A 25,000-nucleotide genomic window follows, 5' to 3' on the forward strand; every position below is an offset into this window, starting at 1 on the left:
TATATATATATATATATATATTATATATATATATATATATATATATATATATATATATATATATATATATATATATATATACATACATATATATATATATATATATATATATATACATACATATATATATATATATATATATATACATATATATATACATACATATATATATATATACATACATATATATATATATATATATATATATATATATATATATATACATACATATATATATATATATATATATATATATATATATATATACATACATATATATATATATATATATATATATACATATATATATATATATATATATATATATATATATATACATATATATATATATATATATATAGATATATATATATATATATACTTTATTTAAAAACAGCAGAGTTATATTTCTGCTGCTTTTAAATAAAGCATATTACTCTACCTCTGGTATTTGAGTACTCCTTTTTCCACCTTGTTGCACATTTCATGTGCTTACTCCGGTATGTATATATATATATATATATGATGGCCTCTCCCACTGAATGTGATGTATGAGCATTCAGCTTTTGCTGAATGACCTGCACTATTGATTTGTTTATAGTGATCAAATGTATGTGCCATACATTAGCCCACACCTTCCATTAAATCAACATTGCCCAAAACACATGCATCAGGAGGAGTCAAAGTGACTGCAAATCAATGTGAGAAGAAGTGTTTTGTTCAAGAACACACTGCGCCACCAATTTCCAGGGAACTGAAACCATGATGTCACAATCATGAGTGCAACACCCTACTAACTAGGCCATGCACCCTCACTGTATATATGTATACTTGATGGGCTTTCACACAGTTTCTCAAGACCAAATTCACTTACAAGGCATTGGTGCATTGGGAGCAAGAGCAGAAGAGACTTATCCAATGTACTGTGCAGTGGAACTGACCCCCAAAGCACAACAAGACTACATAGAAGCAATTTTTGCTTTAAATTCTGATCATCAACTTGTGAAATCGACTGCTTTACTAGGTTCCAATCAGTTTGATCGGAAATTATCTTGGGTGCCAACTGCCACTTGCAAGTGAGTATACACTGGCGGCATGTACCATGCTTTTCATTAATTTAGATGCTTATGTAGTTTCAAGAAGACAGACATCTTTCCCCACCTTTCTGTCCTGTGACCCAGCAGAACCAGGAGGATGTCACAGCTGAAGAGAGAAAAGGCTTTAGGGGTATTAGTCTGGTACTCAGTTTCAGCTGAGTACACTAGAACACTTTAATATAAAATGTCACCCAGCTCAGGAACTGAACCAACAACTTGGATTTTATGATTGTGAGCCCAAAATCATAACCACTACATCAACACCTACACATGAATATACACACATTTTATATACCCATAGATACTGTGTAAGCATCTGTATGTAAATATAAATATTACATTACATATATATATACATGCATACTGGGATTTATGTATGTAAATTTATGTGTGTGTGTTTGAGAGTGAGTATGTATGTAGAATGGTAAACATTTGCATTTGCAAATCAAGAAGCTGTACTCAATACATAAAGTTTGTAAATTTCTTTTAGCAGTTGAAGTTTCAGGTTACCAATTATTTAAATGTTTGTTTGAATAATTGGCAACACACACACACACATTTATATATATATATATATATATATATATATAAAAATTTAAGGAATGGAGAAAACGCATGTTATAATTGCATACTTTATTCCTACATATGTTTCAAATGATTACAACCTGTGTGATCCATAGGGATCTTTGATATTAAAATTGTAACCTTCTCTTCAGGGAATGCATGGGAATCATCTTAAACGCAAGACATTATGTCTTACGTTTAAGATGATTCCCATGCATTCCCTGAAGAGAAGGTTACAATTTTAATATCAAAGATCCCTATGGATCACACAGGTTGTAATCATTTGAAACATATGTAGGAATAAAGTATGCAATTATAACATGCGTTTTCTCCATTCCTTAAATTTTTAAATATACTCAAATACCCAAAATTTCAAGGAGTTCCTGCCTTAAAAACAGGAACTAAACCACAGTTATTTTGTGTTCTTTGCTACATTGGTTTCTATTAACCCATTTATTCTATCCGAAGAATTTTTATTCATTAAGATAGAAGAAATACACAAAATTATATATATATATATATATGTGTGTGTGTGTGTGTGTGTGTGTGTGTGTGTGTGTGTGTGTGTGCGCGTACATATACTGGCATGTTTATAACTTTAAAACACTGCAAATGGAAATGAAACTATAAAAATTCTATGTCCAAACCGAATCTGAGAACATCAACATATGTAAATACTGAGCCCCAACAAAACAGATATAAAAATTTGAAGTTGGTAATTCAGAGTAACAGTTAAAGCAAAAACTGAGAAGCACACATATTAACAGGGTAGTAATAATGACAGTTTTTCTTAAATACATAGGTATAAAGTTTTATGGTTCATATATACACTAATAATGACAGCGTTATGTAAGATTTTATGATGTTCTTGTAAATTGTCAACAGCATTACTGCAATAAACAACGTGGTTTGAAATTGTTGTTTCAATTCGTAACTTGATGTAAATCTTCATCCAATCAAAATAACAGCAATTTTCTTTTAAAAATGCATTTCTATAATTAAACTTTGCTCAAGCAGGGACATAGTTTTAGTTAACTATAAGCAGCTCAATATCTTGTATGGTACTTTATTATTGGCACTCCATTGGTTATGATGGCAAGGGTTCCAGTTGATCCAATCGGTGGAATAGCCTGCTCATGAAATTAATGTGCAAGTGGCTGAGTAACTCCACAGACAATGCCTACCCTTAGTATAGTTCTCAGGGGGATCAGCATGATACAAGATGTGACAAGGCCGGCCCTTTGAATTATATCCACAGCCATCATTATCATCTATCCTTTCAATTGACCCCCTTAATTAAATTCATATTGTTCTTTGCTGAACCCTAATTGTTGAGTCCTAGTTGGTCATAAGGCTGGTTCCCTGGTTTATTACAGTGTGTAAGTAACTGAGATCACAAAATTCTTCCTGAATAAGATACTGACCTGTGACAGGGTTCGAGGCCAGTAATTTTGAGGGGATGGGGAGAAAATCGATTACATTGATCCCAACACTTGACTTGTACTCTATCTTATCAACCCCTGAAGGGATGAAAAGCAAATGTTGACTCCAGGGATATTTGAACTCAGAATGTAAAGATTTAGAAGAAATGCTGCCAAGCATTTTGTTTGATGTACTAATGAATCTACCAACTCACTGCCTTTTACAGTTCACTACTACTACTACTACTACTACTACTACTACTACTACTACTACTACTACTACTACTGCTGCTGCTACTACTACTACTACTACTGCTGCTGCTGCTACTTCTACTACTACTACTGCTGCTGCTGCTGCTACTACTACCACCACCACCACCACCATTACTACTAACTACTACTACTACTGCTGCTTCTACTACTACTACTACTACTACTACTTAACTCTTCTCCCACACACCATGCATGCAACCACAACTATTTCCCTAAGTTGATCTCAGTGGGATTTGAACTCAAACTGTAAAAGGATGGAAAAAAAAATGCTACTAAGCATTTTGTCCAAGATGCTAATGATTCTGCCAGCTCACTAAGCTTTCACATTCTACCACTGCTAATTAAACTCTTCTCCCACACACCGTACATACAACCACAATTGTCTCCACCACTAACACAAGCACCACAAAACAACTACCCCAGCTTCCTACTGCCACACCCTAGCTATCACAGCACCTAACCCCATGAACACAACCACCCCATTAATACAGCTACAATTATAATTCTATTTCTACTAAAACTACCACTACTACTACTACTACTACTACTACTACTACTACTACTACTACTTACCACCACTCACATAACCTTATAAACTTTCATCATCATCATAATCATTTTCTCAATTATCCACTGCTGCCATTAACACTACCACAATGCAGTGTCAACTAAAACTTACTTAAATCACAATAATTATACTGAGAATTTTAATTAGTTAATGACCCGAGTCCAATAACAGGTTAACACCCATTTTCATTCTGAGCCCTCTTGGCTGAACACTGTTTCACCAATTCCCATGAGAACAAAACACAGTTCCATGAACTATTGCTGAAACAAAAAGAAATTAAACCACTGAAACTAATTTACAAACACACACACACACACACTTGCTCACGCTCATTAAGAATCAAGTAGAAGGTCTCTACACAGCCACTATCATAAATTCTCTCAAATCATACCCTACCATCTTAAAAGAGAGGATACATTGGAGAATGTATTCCAAGGAATATTTTGCCTGAAAACAGATGATCATGGTTGCATTAGTTTTGAACCAGAGCTGATCTAGCACAAAAACAAAAACATATCTATCTATCTTATTTCTTTATTGCTCACAAGGGGCTAAACATAGAGGGGACAAACAAGGACAGACAAACAGATTAAGTCGATTATATCGACACCAGTGTGTAACTGGTACTTATTTAATCGACCCCGAAAGGATGAAAGGCAAAGTCAACCTTGGCGGAATTTGAACTCAGAACATAAAGACAGATGAAATACAGCTAAGCATTTCGCCCGGAATGCTAACATTTCTGCCAGCTCACCGCCTTATTGCTGAAAAACATATCTATCTCTCTATCTTCACACACACACATCTACATACATATATAGATAGTTCCATGATAGTGAGACATGGGCATCAAATGTGGGAGACTAGCTAAGATTAGAAAGACATGAAGATAGTATGCTCCAATAAATGTGTAATGTAAAATAAACTAAAGGAAAAACTTGATATAAAAGGAGTCAGGTATAGTGTGTAAGAGAGAAGACTGTATTAGTACATGGCTTCATATGCATCACATGCAGATTTTCTACAGCCAGATGCCCTTCCTATTGCCAGCCCTTACATGCTTCCAAGCAAGGTAATATTTCCCCATAGCTAGATATGTTTTTCACTGAAGACTAGAAATGAACAACCTCACTTGTATGATGACAATGCTCACAAAATGTACAAAACTACACACAGACAGACTTCTTTCAGCTCCTGTTGACCAAATCCATTCACAAAGCTTTTGGTTGACCCAGATTATGGTGCAAGATACTTACACAAATTGCACCACAATGGGACTGAACATGAGACCACATGGTTGGGAAGCAAATTTCTCAACCACAAAGCCATGCCGGCACTGTCATGGTATTAGCTGTCAGAAGTGAAAGTAGAAAAATCTGACAAGGAACATTACTGCTGGTTTGAGTTGATTCTTTGGCTACTGACAGCTAATACCATGACTGGCCGGAGCGAGCTATCTGTCTGTCTGTCTGTCTCTATCTATCTATCTATCTATCACTCGAAAGTTATTGGAACAAATTTGACACCTATATCCATGCGTTTGAAAACACAGAGTATAAGGGTACTACTAAAGCAGAGTGGTCCCGAACGTGCAGTTGCGCGTCCGCGCTAGCTAGTCGTGAGTGGTCAATCCTATTATTTTTAAACTTCAAACTTCATTTGTTTTCTATTTTGATAAATGCTCTCTGTTGAAAATCATATTTTTATATTTTAAATAATTTGCAATTTCAGAAAATATATTTTTATATTAAATTTGCGTTTTCTAATTTGATAAATTCTACGGACACAAACAGAGGTGAACGAGTGATAAATAGATAGATAGATAGATAGATATAGAGAGAGAGATAGTGAGATAGACAGACAGACAGACAGACAGATAGATAGCTCCAGCTAGTCAGTAGCCAAAGAATCAACTCAAACCAGCAGTAACGTTCCTTGTCAGTTCTACTTTCAATTCTGACAGCTAATACCACGACAGTGCCGTCATGCCTGCACCCCTACATACATGCACGAATTCTATTATGAAAAGATTAATAGTTACCAAGTTTCATATTTAATGAAACTCAATTAATAATGCATTAAAAAAAAATTTTAAATAAATTAATTAAATCAATTCGTCTAAGACTACCTTTGGTTCTTTGCTTTGAAACTGCTTATTTCAAAATGTTAATATTTAAATTAAAATCTTCCATAATAATGTAAGAATAGTTTGTTATGTTCCAGATACCAACTTATTGTTAATATTACTCTACCATAATGCAGTGAGTTGGCAGAATTGTTAGGTGGCGAGCTGGCAGAAATGTTAGCATGCCGGGCGAAATGCTTAGCAGTATTTTGTCTGCTGCTACGTTCTGAGTTCAAATTCCGCTGAGATCGACTTTGCTTTTCATCCTTTCGGGGTTGATTAAATAAGTACCAGTTAAATTCAAATTACGACAAACGTAAACAAACAAGCGAAGCTTGCTTTTAGAAGCGTTGAGATGTCTTTTTTATAGAAAGTTAAAGAAGTGATGTTTAAATTCTCAATCACAGAATAATGCTAATAATATAGCCTGAACAGGATAAACTATCCCTATTTTTGCAGAGAAAAGTGTAGGTGGCCAGCTGTGGACTCGAACTCACATCCCCGTCATTACATGTGACGATGCTTTTGCCGATTAAGCTAAACTCACCACCACAAATTCCTCTGCAAATTAAGATATATAAATCTCGCTTTATGAGATGCTCTCATATGTTCGAGTCCACAGCTGGCCACCTACACTTTTCTCTGCAAAAATAGGGATAGTTTATCCTGTTCAGGCTATATTATAAGTACCAGTTACACACTGGGGTTGATGTAATCGACTTAATCCCTTTGTCTATCCCCTCTATGTTTAGCCCTTGTGGGCAATAAAGAAATAAGAATTGTTACCGGACAAAATACTGCCAGGCGTTTCACTTGGTGTGGTAACAATTTAAAAACGCTTGGCAGTATTTCGTCCATCTTCACATTCTAAGTTCATATTCCACCAAGGTCGACTTTGTCTTTGTAATTGACAATCCCCCTACCCCAAATTTCAGGCGTTGTGCCTATAGCAGAAAAGAATATTACTCTACCATCTTAAGGTAGCAAGCTGGCAAAATTGTTAGTACACCGGGCAAAATGCTTAGTGACATTTTGAGTTCAAAATCTATAGCGGTTGACTTTGGCTTTCATCCTTTTGGGGTTGATAAAATAAGTACCAATTGAACACTGGGGTCGATGTAATCAACATAGCCCCTTCCCTCAAACCTACTAGCATTGTACCAAAATTTGAAACCAATATTACTCTTCCATCTTGAGGTGAAGAACTGGCTAAATTGTTAATGCATTGGGAAAAATGCTTAGTGGAATTTGAGTGTCTTTATGTTCCGAGTTCAAACTCTGCCAAGGTTGACTTTGCCTTTCATCTCTTCAGGATTGATAAAATAAGTACCGACTGAGCACTGTGGAGTCGATGTAATTGACTTGCCATTTAAATTGCAGGCCTTGTGTCAAAATCTGAAACTAATATTACTCTACTTTCTTGAAAAGGGAGGGACACATATAATGTAGACCTTGGCATGTGTAAGAGAATGAGATAGTCATGAAGAAAATGTTCATTAAATGCCTGTTCAATCTGGGTGACCAAGAAGAGGGGAGGGAAGGAGCTCAACAAGAACAGCTTATACTTCAAACACCATTATTTTATCTCTTCAAATTCATTCTCTATTACTGGAAACATAAGCAGTGTATTTCATTAGAAATATGGCTATGAAAGGGTCATAATAAAATAATGAGATGTACCCTCAATAAAGAAACAGGTTTACAAGAACATATGTTTCAAGTTAGGCCTTACTTTGTGTTGGAAGTATAATTTAGCTGATTAAATTAAATGCGAAAAACAAATGGTGAAATATTGCAGTTGGAATTCTTTTTAGTTTCTTTTTCTATTGCAGCAAATACTTCCATCCTTGCCCCAGTGTCATACCATTATTATTGTTGAAAGAAAGAGACATATACAAACACACACACAAATATACATACTTATTGAGGAAACCAGAATATATACATCCTTTTTTCAAATGACTTGAAATGTTATGTTTATATAACATAACGGAGAGACAGAATAATTAAGCTGAGATTAGTCATAGCCAACATGATGGGAACAGTTATCTTAGTTTATGCACCACTATCAGGGCTGATAAACGAGCAACAGTACCGTTTCAATAAGGCCTTGTAGTAGACCATCTCAACAACAAAGGAAACGCTGCCTTGTTATCATGGGTATAATGGATAACACCAAGGTGGCTTCTCCTGTGTACATAGAGGCTATGGATATGATACAAGGGATGAAGAATGATCAAGGTTCTTGCAATTCTGTGATGCAAATGATGCAGACATGCAAGCCAGATACACATTATTTTATATAAATTATGAGAAACAAGGATTCTCTTAAGTTTAACCCTACAACAACTAGAATTTCAATAAAAACAAATTAGAACCTCAAGAATATGCATTCACACATGAGGGTGCGTTTGAGTGTGAGGGTGCATTTGTGTGTGAGTGTGCATGTGTAAATTTTCTGAGTATAACAAAACTACTGTCCCAGAATGACATGTACTGGTATGGCTCCCGCAAAGGTCATTCTTACGGATTTGAAAAGTTTTAAAAGATGTAAGATTAGTGCAGTTAGTGGTGCTTGGATAATTTGCTAATAGTTTGTGAGAGGAAAAGAAGAAGAGACAAGAAAGGACAACATGAAACAGCAATAACTAGAATAGAAGATGAACCACTAGTGAATGCTTAGTGCACGTTTTAGGAACAGATCTCCTGTTTGAATAACTGGACCACACCAGCAGACCATTGATAATAAGTTATTTATTTTTCATATCAGTAAAACGTTCTAGAGAGAGAGGGAGAGGGAGAGAGAGAGAGAGAGAGAGAGAGAGAGAGAAAGAGATAAGGATGGAAAGAAGGAAGAGAGCAAAACAGGAAGAAATAAGAGAGAGGTGGTTTTACATGTATATAAATATAAGAATGACTATATAACAACAGTTATTCTGAAAACATTGGTATATTATAAAAGTAATAAGAAAAAACATTGTTTATCTTATAACTAAAATAATTGATAAAGCTATGTGTGTTTAGTCCATATCACTAAATGTTGCTCGTAGTAGCAGTAGTAGTAATGATGATTTCAAATTTTGGCATCAAGGCCAGCAATTTTAAGAGAGGGGGCAAGTTGATTAATTGAGCCCCAGAACACAACTGGTACTTATTTTATCAATCCTGAAAATGAAAGGATGAAAGGCAAAGCTGACTTCAGCAGCATTTGAACTCTCGAATATAAAACTAGAAGAAATGCTACTAAACATTTTGTCAGGTGTGCTTACAATTCTACCAGCCTGCTGCAATAATAATAATAAAAAAAAAAAAAAGGACTTGAGAGTGCTCATGAATTCCAAAGAAGAACAGCCAACAGTAAACAAGCAAGAACAGGCAACAGGAAGGACATCTGGCCATAGAGAATCTGTTACAACAAATTCTGTCTGTTCCATGCTAGTATGGAAAAATGGACAGCAAATGAAGATGATGAAGATGTGACAAATGTCCACTTTCCATGCCAGTATGGGTCAGATGGCTTGACAGGAACTGTTAAGTCCAGGGGCCGCATATATATCTTTATATACACACACAGACACATGTATCAAAAGAGGATCAATGGTCCCTCCTGAGCCATAGGCTCACAGGGTAGCTTTCCAAGATTCTGTGGCTTATATATTCCTCCCTGAGTGGACCTGAGCAACAAAATGAAGTGTTTTGCTCAAGAACATAATGGTCCAGGAATTGAAGCTGCAATCTTACAATCACGAGTACAACACCCTAACCACTAAACCATGTGCCTCCACACACACACTTATATATATGCAAAGAGAGGGAGAGAGGGAATAATTGTTTTATATGCCATATTTCTGTGGTAAAACAAATATGATGATGAAAATGATGGTTATGATAATGTGAACTATTGTCCTCGTATTGCTGTCAGTCTTACTGCATTACAAATTGAATAGAGATGAATTCCTTTCCCCACTCCTGTAATAAGTCGCTTGAACTGACAAGCCCATTGTATCAGTAACAACATAACAAATATAGTTGTTGATTATTATTATGGAGCTCATCTGCTGGAGCAGTCATATAGCATGCAATATGGCTATTAGATGCCTAACAGTAAGTCATAGGTGAAGCAATCAGGATACACCATGCTTCAATTTTTTGTCTGCTCTGCAGGACCCCCCCCCCCCCCCCCACCGCTGACACTAAGCACTATATCATCATACAGTGGCAGAGGTGGTGGGTAGGTGGGGGGGGGGGGGGGGGCAGAGTTATGATATTTTTATTTTGTTTGCTGAACTTTCAACTTTGGTATTTTCTGCAGAAAGGAAACTTGGGAACTAAAAGAATATAACAGAAGAGTGCCTTCACAGAGCCAAATACTACTACTACTACCACCACAACCACTACTGCTACTACTACTACTACCACCACAACCACTACTACTACTACCACCACAGCCACTACTGCTACTACTACTACTACTACTACTACCACCACCACAACCACTACAGCTACTACTACTACTACTACTACTATTGCTGCTGCTGATACATCATTATCTTTTACTTGTTTCAGTTGACTGGGGCCATGCTGGAGCACCGCTTCGAATGTCTTTAGTCGAACAAATTGACTCCAGGACTTTTTTTTTAAAGCCTAGCACTTATTCAACTAGTCTCTTTTGCTGAACTGCAAAGTTACAGGGACATAAACACACCAACACCGGTTGTCAAGCAGCGGTGGGGGACAAGCACAGACACAAAGACACACACATATATACAACGGGCTTCTTTTAATTCCCGTCTTCCAAATCTACTCACAAGGCTTTGGTCGGCCTGAAGCTATAGTAGAAAGTACTTGCCCAAGGTATCATGCAGTGGGACTGAACCGGGAACCATATAGGTGGGAAGCAAGCATCTTACAACACAGCTACTACAAGTTTTATGTTACTGAGCAGACCTATGATCAAAGGCAATCCAACCAGGCCCATCCCATCTTTTTTAAAATTGTTTTGGACTGTATATTTCTAAAGTATCCTTTAACTTATTTTAGATAGCTGGGCAGGATTTGAGCAACATCTGGCTGCTATTTCTAGCAGGACAAGAATCACTTGGAGGTTTTTCTTGTTAGCTTAACAAGAGATTTGTAGAGAGTGGTGGTGGGGGATATGGTGACGGGGGGACATACCGTGGACCATCCTGTCTTTTTAAAGGTGTTTTGGACTATATACACTGCTAAAGAATTCTTCATGTAAGATAGAACAATGTGATTTGAGCAACATTTAGCTGCTGTTTCTAGCAAGACAAGAATCACTTAGGGGTTTTCTTGTTGGCCTAACAGCATATTTGTAGGAGTTGTGGTGGCAGGAGACCATAGTAAGAATTTCATTTATGGAAATCTAGTGATAGTTATGAAGATAGCAACAGTAAACCTCAGGGCGAAACTGTCGACTTAGTGAATACAAAGATAATGTGTAGGATTACTGTTTCTTGGGTCCACCCTTTTCTGTGAACCCTTAAGTACCTTTTTTTTTTATCTGGTTTAAAAAAAATAAACAAAAAAAAATTCTAATATTATAGTCACCTCCCATTGATCGCTTTAAGGAATATAAAAAAATAAATAAATAAATAAATAAATAAATAAATGGGTGGAGGTAGGTCAAATACTTTAATTCATGCAGAAGTTTTTAAATGGACATGAAATCACCTTAATCCGTTTAATCCCTCAGCTAATTATAGCCTGTCCACGAGAGTAAACTATTAACAGCAGACAATATTACTAGACTAAAATAACTGAAGTAGCGTATGTTTGGTATTGTACCATAAAAGGAAAGGAAACGGAGTGGTGGTGACAAAATAATCTCACTATATATATATAATTTTTCTTTGTCATTTCCACTTCTCTTTCATAAAGGGTATTGCCCAAAATGTTAATCTCTACTACATCTCAAGGAAAAAACAACAATATACAATATACGCCACTTCAGTTTTCCTTTCTGAACTGATTCATACTGACACAGTCCCTCACGTGACTGACCCTATTGACTATCCTTTATTATTTACCTGCAGTACACTGACATTACGCTACAAATAATAAATTAGTTGTTCCCTGAAATTTAAAGCGCTGATGCCTCTAGGCCCCTTCCTATACATTCATATCTCAATATTCTCCTTTATCTGTTTAAAGCGTTCAGGAGATGAATTTACAAATGTCTATGATGGTGATGGTGATGATGATGATAAAGCAAAAATAAAGAGGAAATGAATGATACTGCTTGCGTGATTGGTGACACTCGCAACCATCATCTGATGTCAGCAGGAGACACAAACACACAAGATATAAGCAATGGGCTTCTTTCAGTTTCCACTTACTACATTCGCTCACAAAGCTTTGGTCGGCCTGAAGTGATATAGTAGATGAAACTTGCCCAAGGTGTCATGCAAAGGGAGTGAAGCCAAAAATCATGTATTGGGTTGTCTGGAAAGTTTGTGCAGCTTTTCCAAAAGGTTCTTCTCACTCAACTCATGTGGTACCCAAACATCATAGTGATTTGTGTACCCAAGCCTTACCAGGTGCTCATGAACGATGGATTTTGATAGGTTGAGGTTTTCTGCCAATTCTTGGGTTGTGCCACGAGGGTTATTCTCAATTAATGACTTGATTTGGTCATCATCTGTGCAATCAATAAACGATATGTTTACTTGTGAGTGAGGTAAAGAGATTACATTTTGGAATCATGATTCTGTTCAATATTGTGTACAGTTAAGCAAAAGGCTGACTGAATGAATCGGTGATTTGAAAATGTAATTCTTATTTACTTTACAATTGAGTAAACATATAACACATAACAACACTTGTTATACAAGGCATATTAAGTAATTTTATGCTGGTGTATCCGAAAATAAAATAAAAACATATGTATGTATGCATATATATATATCATCATCATCATCATCGTTTAACGTCCACTTTCCATGCTAGCATGGGTTGAACGATTTGACTGAGGACTGGTGCAACCGGATGGCTACACCAGGCTCCAATCTAATTTGGCAGAGTTTCTACAGCTGGATGCCCTTCCTAACGCCAACCACTCAGAGAGTGTAGTAGGTGCTTTTACGTGTCACCCGCACGAAAACGGCCACGCTCGAAATGGTGTCTTTTATGTGCCACCTGCACAAGAGCCAGTCCAGGGGCACTGGCAACAATCTCGCTCGAAAACCCTACAAGGCCAGTCAGGCGGTACTGGCAGATGTACTGGCTCAGGATGGTACATCTTATGTACCACCCGCACAAGAGCCAGTCCAGGGGCACTGGCAACGATCTCACTTGGCTTGCCGGGTCTTATATATATATATATATATATATAGATGCATACATACACATTTATATAGACACACACACACACACACACATATATATATATATATATATATATATATATATACAAAAACATACATATATTCATACATGTATATAAATGTATATTCACTAGTATACACACATTTATACACACACACACACACACATACACATACAAAGTATAACACATATGTACATACATGTATACACACACGTGCATACATATATGTATATATGTGTGTGATCAAGTGGAGAGTAAGGGGGAGAAAGAGGGTAAAATAAATAAATAAATAAATACTGGAGATGAAGTATATTAAAGATACAAAGATAGTAAAACGCGACCCAGACAATACAATTCGTATACAAAAAATTGCTGAAGACAACAAAGAAAAAGAAAGAAAAGGCGACCATTCATAGTCATCCTTGAACATCTATTTCAAACAATGAGGGTATTTTTTTGAAAAGTGTTTTCTTATTTTAATTTTTTTATTTATACAATATCTTTTCTCCACCCACTACTACCCCCTTTTTTGTCATCATTCTTTCATTTTATTTATTTATTTATCATTTTTTTTTCTTTCAAAGATTACCAATTTGAAGGGCGTGTGAAATATTCTATTTGTCTTGTCATGAGGTAACAAGAAAGAGAGAGAGAGAGAGAGAGAGAAAGAGAGAGAGAAATAGAAAGGGAGACACAAAGGGAAAGATATTTAATATGCAGTGAGAGGCTAGGTGGCTGGTTGGTTGGTAGTCGGTGGATTACAAAAGGAGTTCTTCAGTGATTTAATAATACCTGTTTAAATTACACTCTACCAAACAAACAAGCAAACTAAAACACCTTAGGTTTACAGAGATAATCAAATAGTTGGAGTGTTGATAACCTTACACTTTCTCCCTCTTACATATTTGATATATATATATATATATATATATATATATATATATATATATATATATATATATATATACACTCACTCACACAGACACGTGTAATTTTAAAAATGAATGTTTGTTTCTTTTCTAATTATTATGTGTTAGTTCGTTTTCCATTTTTTTTATTTTACTTTTGAAAAAGAAATGATATATAATTGAGAGTTAGTAACACTGTAAGAGCAGATTTAATTAATTGCAGGGGGGAAGTTGTCCAGTGTCTTGGCAGAGAGTAAGGGAGAGTGTCTTTAGTTACGTCAGGATGAAGATGTTCTGAGTCACCACGAGGAGAGGAACTGTCCTCAGCTACTGGGGTGGGGGCGGCGGCGTTAGGGGTGGGGGTGGGGGGTGGAATCAGTCACAAGTTATGGAGTGAAGAGGTGGGAGAAGCCATCCATAGCTTCGGTGGGAAGAACTTGTTCTCAGTCACAGCGGGAAGTCGTTCTGAGTCACCTTAGTTATCCATGGGATAAGACATGATCCACCATGAGGAAATATGCAGGTCATCATGGAATTATATGCAGAGTCACGGTAAAACAGACACCGCAGTGTTGAAAATAACTCACTGTCGTAAGCTATAGTGGTGTAAAGCTGATAATTGTGTTTTATTGTGTTTTTTGGGTTTCTGTCAACCAAATCCACTCACAAGGCTTTGGTCGGCCTGAGACTATGGTAGACGACACTTGCCCAAGGTACCATGCAGTGAGACTGAACCCAGAACCATATGGTTGGGAATCAAGCTTCTTACCACAACTATTTTAAGGAAAAAGAGGCATACAAGTTGCCTGAATTTTGATGTAGTTTAAGAAGACTTATAATCAAAGCAGTTTCAACCCTGATCATTTCATCATTTTTAAACAGTGTATCCATGGCTACATTATCCATTATATAGTTTCTTTTTGAAGATGACAAAGTGTATGACTTGAGGAAAATTTGATGGCTACTTCTAGCAGACCATGCAAATACATAGGAGCTTTTTTACTAGTTTGTAAATTATAGTGTCATCCACAATAGTAAATCATTTTTAAAAGACAGTGAGACAGTTGCAAGAGAAATACCTAGCCAAGGATAAACCTCTGTACCTGGCTTTCGTTGACATGGAGAAAGCCTTTGACAGGGTCCCCCGATCCCTTATCTGGTGGTCAATGAGGAAACTTGGGATAGAAGAATGGCTAGTGAGAGCTGTGCGAGCCATGTACAGAGATGCGGCCAGTAAGGTGAGGGTTGGAAATGAGTACAGCAATGAATTCCGGGTAGAGGTAGGGGTCCACCAAGGTTCCGTCCTCAGCCCCCTATTATTTACCATAGTCCTCCAGGCAATCACAGAGGAGTTCAAGACAGGTTGCCCCTGGGAGCTCCTCTATGCTGATGACCTTGCCCTAATTGCGGAGTCACTATCAGAACTAGAGGAGAAGTTTCAGGTGTGGAAGCAAGGTCTAGAATTGAAGGGCCTTAGAGTCAACCTAGCTAAAACCAAAATCCTAATAAGTAGGAAGGTAGATAAAACACAAACCCCTTCAGGTAGATGGCCCTGCTCAGTATGTAGAAAAGGAGTAGGTAGTAACTCTATAAGATGTACCCGGTGCAAGCTATGGACACATAAGAGGTGCAGCAACATCAAAGGCAGGTTAACTAGCAAGTTAGTTTTTGTTTGTGGCAGATGTTCAGGTGCAATAAAGACTGCAAACAAACAGGAAACAACTTCTATCTCATTCCAGGGTGAAAAACTAGAGGTAGTCGATAGCTTCCGCTATCTGGGCGACCAAGTTAGTAGTGGGGGTGGGTGCGCTGAAAGTGTAGCTGCTAGAATAAGAATAGCCTGGGCAAAGTTTAGAGAGCTCTTACCCCTGCTGGCGACAAAGGGACTCTCACTCAGAGTAAAAGGCAGACTGTATGACGCATGCGTACGAACAACCATGCTACATGGCAGTGAAACATGGGCTGTAACTGCTGAGGACATACGTAAGCTCGCAAGGAATGAAGCCAGTATGCTCCGTTGGATGTGTAATGTCAATGTGAATACCCGTCAGAGTGTAAGTATCTTGAGAGAAAAGCTGAACATTAGAAGCATCAGTTGTGGCGTGCAAGAGAGACGATTGCGCTGGTATGGACATGTGGTGAGAATGGAGGAGGATAGCTGCGTGAAAAAGTGCCACACCCTAACAGTTGAGGGAACCCGTGGAAGAGGTAGGCCCAGGAAGACCTGGGCTGTGGTGGTGAGGCAAGACCTTCGTACATTGGGCCTCACCGAGGCGATGACTACGGACCGAGACCTTTGGAAATGGGCTGTGCGTGAGAAGACCCGGCAAGCCAAGTAAGATCGTTGCCAGTGCCCCTGGACTGGTTCTTGTGCGGGTGGCACATGAGATGCACCATTTTGAGCGTGGCCGTTGCCAGTACCGCCTGACTGGCTCCTGTAGGATTTTCGAGCGAGATCGTTGCCAGTGCCCCTGGACTGGCTTGTGCGGGTGGCACATAAAAGACACCATTTCGAGCGTGGCCGTTTTCGTGCGGGTGACACGTAAAAGCACCCACTACACTCTCTGAGTGGTTGGCGTTAGGAAGGGCATCCAGCTGTAGAAACTCTGCCAAATCAGACTGGAGCCTGGTGTTGCCATCCGGTTTCACCAGTCCTCAGTCAAATCGTCCAACCCATGCTAGCATGGAAAGCGGACGTTAAACGATGATGATGATGATGATGATGACAATGTCTTCTAACAATGTAGAATACTGCAACCGCTAGTGTCAGGATATGAACCATTTCAGCCAGGTACCCAACTGACTGTCATATGATGTACTTTTCTGAAAATATGCTATTATTTTACCCCACTACCCACTTTTAACACTCATTTGTTTCATTTACTTAGAAAAAATATGGATTAAATAGCTCCAAAAATGTGTGTTTATAGGCATGGTGTGAGCATGGTCCAAAGGCCTAAATTCAACATGGCAAAGGTCAAACTTCCAGTTAGAAGCTGACAGCAGGAAATCAGAGTAAAATGAAAAAAAAAAAAAGTGAAAATAAATGGAAAGTGTTCATACTCAATATGAAGGAAAGAAGTAGATAGGAAGTTGATGCTGTGTTCTGAATGAGAGTAATGGGTACATCAAAGATGTTGTGGGAACTTTGGCAGATAGAGAGAGAGAAGAATAAGGGCTTCAGATATGATTTATGCACAGGACTTAATTAATAGTAGCAAAAGCCTGTGAAACGATGTCTATGGACTTTTCAGACAGTTCACAAAGCAATTTCTAAATAATCCATTTAGTGCAGGGGTTCTCAACCATTTTTTTAATCTATGGACCCCATTTGATTATTTTATTCTGGTGGACCCTATTGTAAAAATTATAGAAGATAAAATGTAGATGGTTTATATACATAAAATAATGTGAATAAAATATAAATTATATATGAAAATAATTGTTTTAATGTGGGCTGCAATGGTGTAACTACAACTGCAATATAGATGTTGAAGCTATACTTTGACTTCCATAGATAAATAAAATGGTGAAAAGTATCTTGAGAAGCAGGTAAAAATGATATTAAATTAAAATGAGGCTTTGTGTAGGCTTTTCATTAAAAGACAAAATTATTTACTATTAAGGGTAGAGTATTCTATATATAGTTAGACACTATACAGAAGGCAAAACAATAATTCAAATTCAAAGGAAAATAGGTCCAATCTGATTGCATGGTTGTTGTCTTGAATTCAACAATCTAAGTAAAGTTTAACCCTTCAGCATTCAAACCAGCCATATCCAGCGCAACTATTTTATGTAAATGTTTTTTGATCAAGCTAACCAGATCCAGCTTCTCACACCTACGCTACATTGTCTAAAAATGAACAATCGATTCACGATTAATTCAAAACAATGTGAATAAATAAGTATTACATTTGACAGAATAATATGAATATAAAAGAGTTAAGAGAATATTTTATAAAGTTCCACATGCAAGGCTTTGCACATAAGTTTCCCCTACATGGAAATTTATGAGCAAAGACTGATAAAATAAGCTTTGTTTCTTGTACTTACGTTTGTGTGCCAGCACACCTCTTGTTTGTCAGCAAAACAGTATGACCCCGGTCAAAGTTCAATGTCTGTGAAAGATCTTGACGATCCTTAATTCTGTCGTGTTTCAAAACTTTAGTAGGCAACTCCTTATTTGGCGATTCTCGGGCATCCAGTCCACAGCATGGTTTGTAAAAGTTTTCCCCTGGAAAGAAGACAATATAAATGATAATGACATGACAGCAATATAAGAATCTTGAAATCAGGCCAATATTTATAAACACACATTACACACACACACACGTATGTATTCAAAATATTTGTTTAGTTCATACGTGTTCAGAGGCTATGGAAAAACAGAGAATTACAAATCAATTTATTTTCTGTTTGTGACATCTTGTGAGTAAATATATGCATTCGTGTATACAATTGCAAACATGAAGAGAGAAAGGTATTATATTTTGTATGTAAAAGTATTGGAATATCTGAAATAGGTGACAAAATAAGTGTGTAAAATGAGACACATAGACAAAATTATTGTCCTATATGTCATTCTAGAGATAAATAAAGAAATTGTTATCATCATCATCACCACTGAGAATTGCTGACCTTGTACCTAAACTAGAAACAGTTTGAGTGAGGGAGCAGTGACACTGGGGTACAAATATACGAAGCCCAGTATACCCACCATGACTACCAATCTGATAAGGGTACACCAGGCACATGCATCACAACCATATGTGCACGACAAGGTGATCTCATATCAAGATACACAGCACATGAACTCGCAGGTGGGGACCAGTTAGAATTTTCTTCAGGTCGAGTAGTCCATCCTGATCAAAAGGTCCCTGAATAAGGGTTGTTTAAAGATGTTGAATGAAACACCCATGTTTCCAGAGGTGAATTATTCAAACCCCAAAGAATTCCTCAACACATGGCTATGATGCTCCCCCACTAACTCTGCTCCTGATCAGAGATGCACATATCATCAGCCACCAAGGGAGATGCCCAACTGGTTACGGTTAAGCAACTGACAAGCAAATCTGTGGTATTGAGCAGAATATTTGCTGTAGCCCATCTTTTATACCAAGACAAAACATGTACAAGATAACACTTCCATTATTATCATTTTTATTATTATTGAGTTCAAATTCCACCAGGGTCAACTTTGCCTTTCATCCTTACAGAGTTGATGAAATAAGTACCAGTGAAACACTGGGGTCGATGTGATTAACTAGTCCCCTCCCGCAAATTTCAGGTCTTGTGCCAATTGTAGAAAGGATTATTATTATTATTATTATTAGTCAAGGCAATATTTGCCTTTCACACCTCAGTGTTGAAGAAATAAAGTACCAGTTAAGTACTGTGGTTGATATAATTAACTACCCCCCTCTCTCCAAATTTTGTATTTTTTTATCTTCATGGTAGAAATATGAAGATGTTCCAAGCGAGAGGTTTCAACTATCTCAAATGATCAATTTATATTACAAAAGGAAATACCTTTGCTTCTAGAAATATCTTGTACTTAAAAACTCTCACGCAAATAATTAGCTTACGCAGAAAATTATAGAATGTGATGAGACACAGAAGCAGAGTTTGAACTGGTGGGTTCTATTTTATTCTTCCTTGAACATATGGAACACTTCACTACAAAAACTGTTCTCTTGTTTACTAGAAAACATTTGCCTCTTTAATAACTTTAAAACATTATTCATTATTCTTTTCAACGCATTGGCTTGACATATGAGGCTTACTACATGAGACCATTACATATGGGCTTATAATCCTGGTAACCACACACACACACACACACACACATATACAATTCTACTTTAATAACATAGTGACTGTAGTTGACACTGATCAAGTCACACAGTGCTAATGAACTTTCTATGCCATTGTCAAACAAGAAATATATCTTTGGACAACCCATAACTAGCATAAAGAGAAGCTTTATGGCTATATCTAACTGATAACATGCTGCCAAATAAATTAAATGAAATCTCATTTAACAACTTGTTTCTGATAGTCCAGATTCCAAAGAATTAATCACATAGATCAAATTCTTTGTTAATTGGTACTTTTAAATGGTAAGCATCAATGTTATTAAGTAGTAAGGCTTTCTAATAGGTCACTTAATACGCGAGTTAATTAGTCCTTTGACTGGCGGAGAGCAAAGTGCTAGGATTCCATTGAAACTAAGCAGAAAATATCAGATAAGTTCTATTAAAGAAAGAGTGCAATGATGTGTGTGTGTCTACAGCACACATATGCACACTTGAATGTACAGACAAGAGAAAAAGCACTCAGTATATGTATTACTGAAGTTAATTTATTCATTTGAAATTAAAGATTTACTTTGTCACTACTTGAGAGTCTCACTATATTTGATCCTGCTGATGACAGTGTAGATGAGTGTGTTTGTTTGAAAAACAAAAACAATTGAAATAAAACAGAAGGGAAAAAAACTAAAACAAAATACCCGTCACCAAACAAACCCAGTTGTCTTCAAGAGAAGTAAACTGAATACATTTGATAAAGCAAAGAAAAGCATGTGTGGTGGTTGTGACGTTGTTGTTTGGGTTCAGGTCAACCTTGATCCAGCAGAACTATGATCAAAGGTGTCCCAGCCATGACTTCCCATAAAGACGATGATGATGTGGGATGGTTATCAAGGACTACATTATCTAATGTCTCTATTTTAAGACAGAAAGGTTGTGATTTAGAAATGCCGACAACATGACATAGCTGGTGATGAATGTGACTCAACAGCATTGAAGAAATATATTTTACGTGCACGTATGCAGATGTATGGATATATATGTGTGTCCATATGTGCATATATGCAGATGTATATGCATATATGCATGTGCCTGTCTTATATATTTTTTTGTGTTAAAAAGGAAAAAAAAAACTCTGCAGAATGGTAACATTTATTTTAACCGTATAGTTCTAAGATGACATAATGCAACAATCATAACAGTGACTCATATAGCTATTTGTGAGAAGAACCATCAGACACAGGCAGTGCGACTACTGAGGAGGAGAGGGTGATGACATGAATGCAACAAGTTTCAATGGAGAAAATAAATAAAATTAAAATTCAGAACAAAAAAAAAAAAGAAAAAAAAAGGAAGAAAGAAAAAGGTTCTTGATACAAATTCTTTTGAAAAATAAAAGAAATAATAAAAAAATATATATATATATAAAAAAAAAGAAGAATGAAATGAAATACTGAAAACACAGCATATTTGAAAATATTCAGATTGGATCTAAAGCTTGTGTTCATCTGTTCAAACAAGTAAATTTAATGAACACAAATATAAATCCGGTAGCACAATATGAAACAGTATCCCTCTCTTCACACTTTATATATTTCACTGCTGCAAAACTCGTCTCTGCCCTTTTGAATTTGATGACATATCAATGACATCTACTTTGTTGAGTTTTATGCACCAGGCCCTGTTACACAACAAAAAACTGTTTACACTCCCATTTCAATAACTAAGCTGGCAGGTGCGGATATGGCTGTGTGGTGAGGAGTTTGCTTCTGAACCACATGATTTTGAGTTCAGTCACATTGCATGGTACCTTAGGCAAGTGTCTTCTGCTACAGCTCTGAACCAACCAATGAATTGTGAGTGAAATGATAGATGAAAATTGTGTGGAAGACCATCATATGTGTGTGTGTGTGTGTGTGTATATGTGTGTGTGTGTGTGTGTGTGTGTGCATCTATGTTTGTCTTCTCACCATTACAATTTTTGTATAGAACTGTCAGGTTTTATAATTATTTTACAGGTCTTAACTACATTGAAACTGAACAGGTATGGCTGTTTGTTTGAGAAGTGTACTTTCCAACCAAATGCTTTGGGGTTCAGTCCCACAATATGTCACCTAGGATAAGTGTCTTCTTCTATAGCCCTAGGTTGGCCAAAGCGTTGCAAGTGGATTTGCTGGATGCAAACTGAAAGAAACCTGTCATGTGTGTGTCTGTGAGAGTATGTTTGTGTCTCCTTGTCGTGACATAACACGATTGTTGTGAAAGGGTGTCATTGTCATACAAGCAGTATCATTTGCTTCCAATATTTTGCAAGATCATGTCTGATCATGGGGAAACAGCACCTTACTTGGAAACATGTAAGGGTTGGTGACAGGAAGGGCACCCAGTTGCAAAAAATCTGACCGATGCAAGCTTGGTAAAGTAAAGTGACTGACAAAACAACAATGATGATGATGGTGGTGGTGGTGGTGGTGAACAAATTGCATTACTCGTAACAATTTGAATAAGTAAAAATAAAATGATAACTATGATTATAATTCAAAGCTTTAGGGATTTCTGAATTTCTTCCTCCTTTTCTTTCAGCAAACCCCATTGTCAACAAAATTTAGGAAGGTTAATGCCGAGTACCCAGCTTTTCTAGACACATGGACAGAAAAGTCCTTTTTACTCAACGTTAGTAAATTCTTAAGCCTTACTTGCCATGGAAGTAAACAAGGAGTTCAATATCAAGTCATAATTTGAGACAAATAGATTAAACTTAATCCACAGCCAATGAGAAGAACCTGTATGTGATCCAGCAAACAAGTAAGTCTCTATGTGGTCAATTGGCCTGCTAGAAATAGCAGCTAAATTTTTAAATACTGATTTCAAATGTTGGTAGAAGGCCAGCAATTTCAAGGATAAGTGAATTATAATGACCCCCAAAGGATGAAATGCGAAGTTGACCTTGTAAGAATTTGAACTCAGAACATAAAAATAGACAAAAGACTGCTAAGCATTTATCTCAGTGTGCTAATGACTCTACCAACTCATTACCTTATCAATTGTCCTTAAATATTAAAATCTCCCCAGCATATTAAAAAAACCAAAAAAAACCCCAAATAAACAGTTTGGATAACATACTGTAATGTCTCATTTCTGACTGACCAAAATGATTAATCAAAAAAATTGTTAAGTTAATTGATTAAATGGTTAACTAGTTGACTAGTAATACTAAAAAAGTGAAATAGAATCAGTGTGTTTATTATTGGCATAAAGACCCAACCAAAATACTACAAAAAAAAAACAAACAAAAAAGCAATGTAATTCTAGGTACAGGTAGGGCTGTGTGGTAAGAAGTCTGGTTTCTAGTCAAATGGTTCCAGATTGTGTGGCACCTTGGGCAAGTGTCTTCCATAGCCTTGGGCTGATCAAAGCCTTGTGAGTGGATTTAGTAGATGAAACTGAAAGAAACTCATCATATATATATGTGTGTGTGTGTGTGTGTGTGTGTGTGTGTGTGTGTGTGTGTGTGTGTGTGTGTGTTGATCCAAACATGAACAGGCAAGAAAAAACACGAAAAAACAACGCGAGGACGTGGAATAAGTACAGTGTTATTGGAAAGGAAAGAAAAGAAAGAGGATTTCACGTTTTGAGTGGAGCTCTTCATCAGGAATATAGGAAAAGTCCAAAGAAGGGAAAACAGAAAGAAATTGCCAACGATGCACACGCGGTCACATATTGAAATATATCTACATACACACATATATATCTACACACGTGTGTGTGTGTGTGTGTGTGTATGTGTTAGTATCTGTGTTCGTCCCCCACCACCACTTAAAACTGGTGTTGGTATATTTATGTCCCCATAACTTGGTGGCACAGCAAAAATTACTAATACCAGGCTTTAAAATAAAAAAATAAAACAATATGGAGGTGGGTTGATTCATTTGATTAAAAATTTTTCAAAGTGGTACCCCAGCAAGGCCACAGTCTAATGACTGAAACAAGTAAATGCTAAAAGATATGCTGCATCTAGATAAAAGGTAGGAAGGACATGACAGGAACATTTTGCTCAGTTAAGGTCTGACCTGGGACTAAAACAACTAAACTGTGAGAATTACAATTCAACATTAACCCTTACTAACCCCGCGATTGCCTTTATCTCTAAATCTAAGAGTGCTTATAAAGGACATGGAAATTGCTCCTCCTTCTCAGACTAATTAAAGAAAAAGACAAAGCAACAAAAATGCTTATTTTGTAAAAATTTTAAATGTCATGTTATTCTTGAAGGAATATTGACTGTTGCTGGCAGCATTACACACACACACAGACACACACACATTATGTGTGGTGGAAGCACACAACTAAGCTTAAGCATGTAAAGAAAGTATCTACATGGTTGCTGAACATGCTAGAGATAACAACCAAATCTCATGTTCAAACCACAATTTACTGTTTAAAAAAAAAGGAAACAAGCATGGCTGTGTGGTGAAGAAGCTTGTTTGCAACTACATGGTTTCAGGCTCAGTCCTACTACAGAGCACCTTGGGCAAGTGTCTTATACGTTAACCCCTGGACAATCAATGCTTTGAGAGTGAATTCAGTAGACATAAACATACATGTGTATGTATACGTGTTTCAGTTTGTCCACACTACCACTTGACAACTGGTGTTGGTCTGTTTACATCCCCGTAACTAAATGGTTTAGCTTAAGAGAAAGTACCAAACTTAAAAAAACATAAGTACTGGGGTCATTTCATTTGGTTAGAACCCTTTAATCGGGTGCTCCAGCATGACTACATTCAATGAATGAAACAATGATAAATAAAAGATGAGATTAGATAATGTAGTTCTTGATAACCACTTCTTATCTTCATGGGTGGTCATGGTTGGAATACCAT

The 25,000-nt window shown here is 36.8% G+C and overlaps 1 protein-coding gene across 3 annotated transcripts in view; it reads right to left on the minus strand.

Moving 5' to 3' along the window:
- The window catches only part of LOC106877486 (uncharacterized), a 224,232-nt gene that overhangs the window by 48,974 nt on the left and 150,258 nt on the right, over positions 1-25,000 (minus strand). For all 3 annotated transcript variants that reach the window (XM_052966014.2, XM_089349885.1, XM_052966013.2), the window contains exon 2: positions 18,361-18,541. In XM_052966014.2, the coding sequence (XP_052821974.1) occupies positions 18,361-18,541 (181 nt within the window). The remainder of the gene's footprint in view (positions 1-18,360; positions 18,542-25,000) is intronic.

Source organism: Octopus bimaculoides, chromosome 3 (assembly GCF_046866305.1).
Source record: "Octopus bimaculoides isolate indiv1 chromosome 3, ASM4686630v1, whole genome shotgun sequence".
Lineage (NCBI taxonomy): Eukaryota > Metazoa > Mollusca > Cephalopoda > Octopoda > Octopodidae > Octopus > Octopus bimaculoides.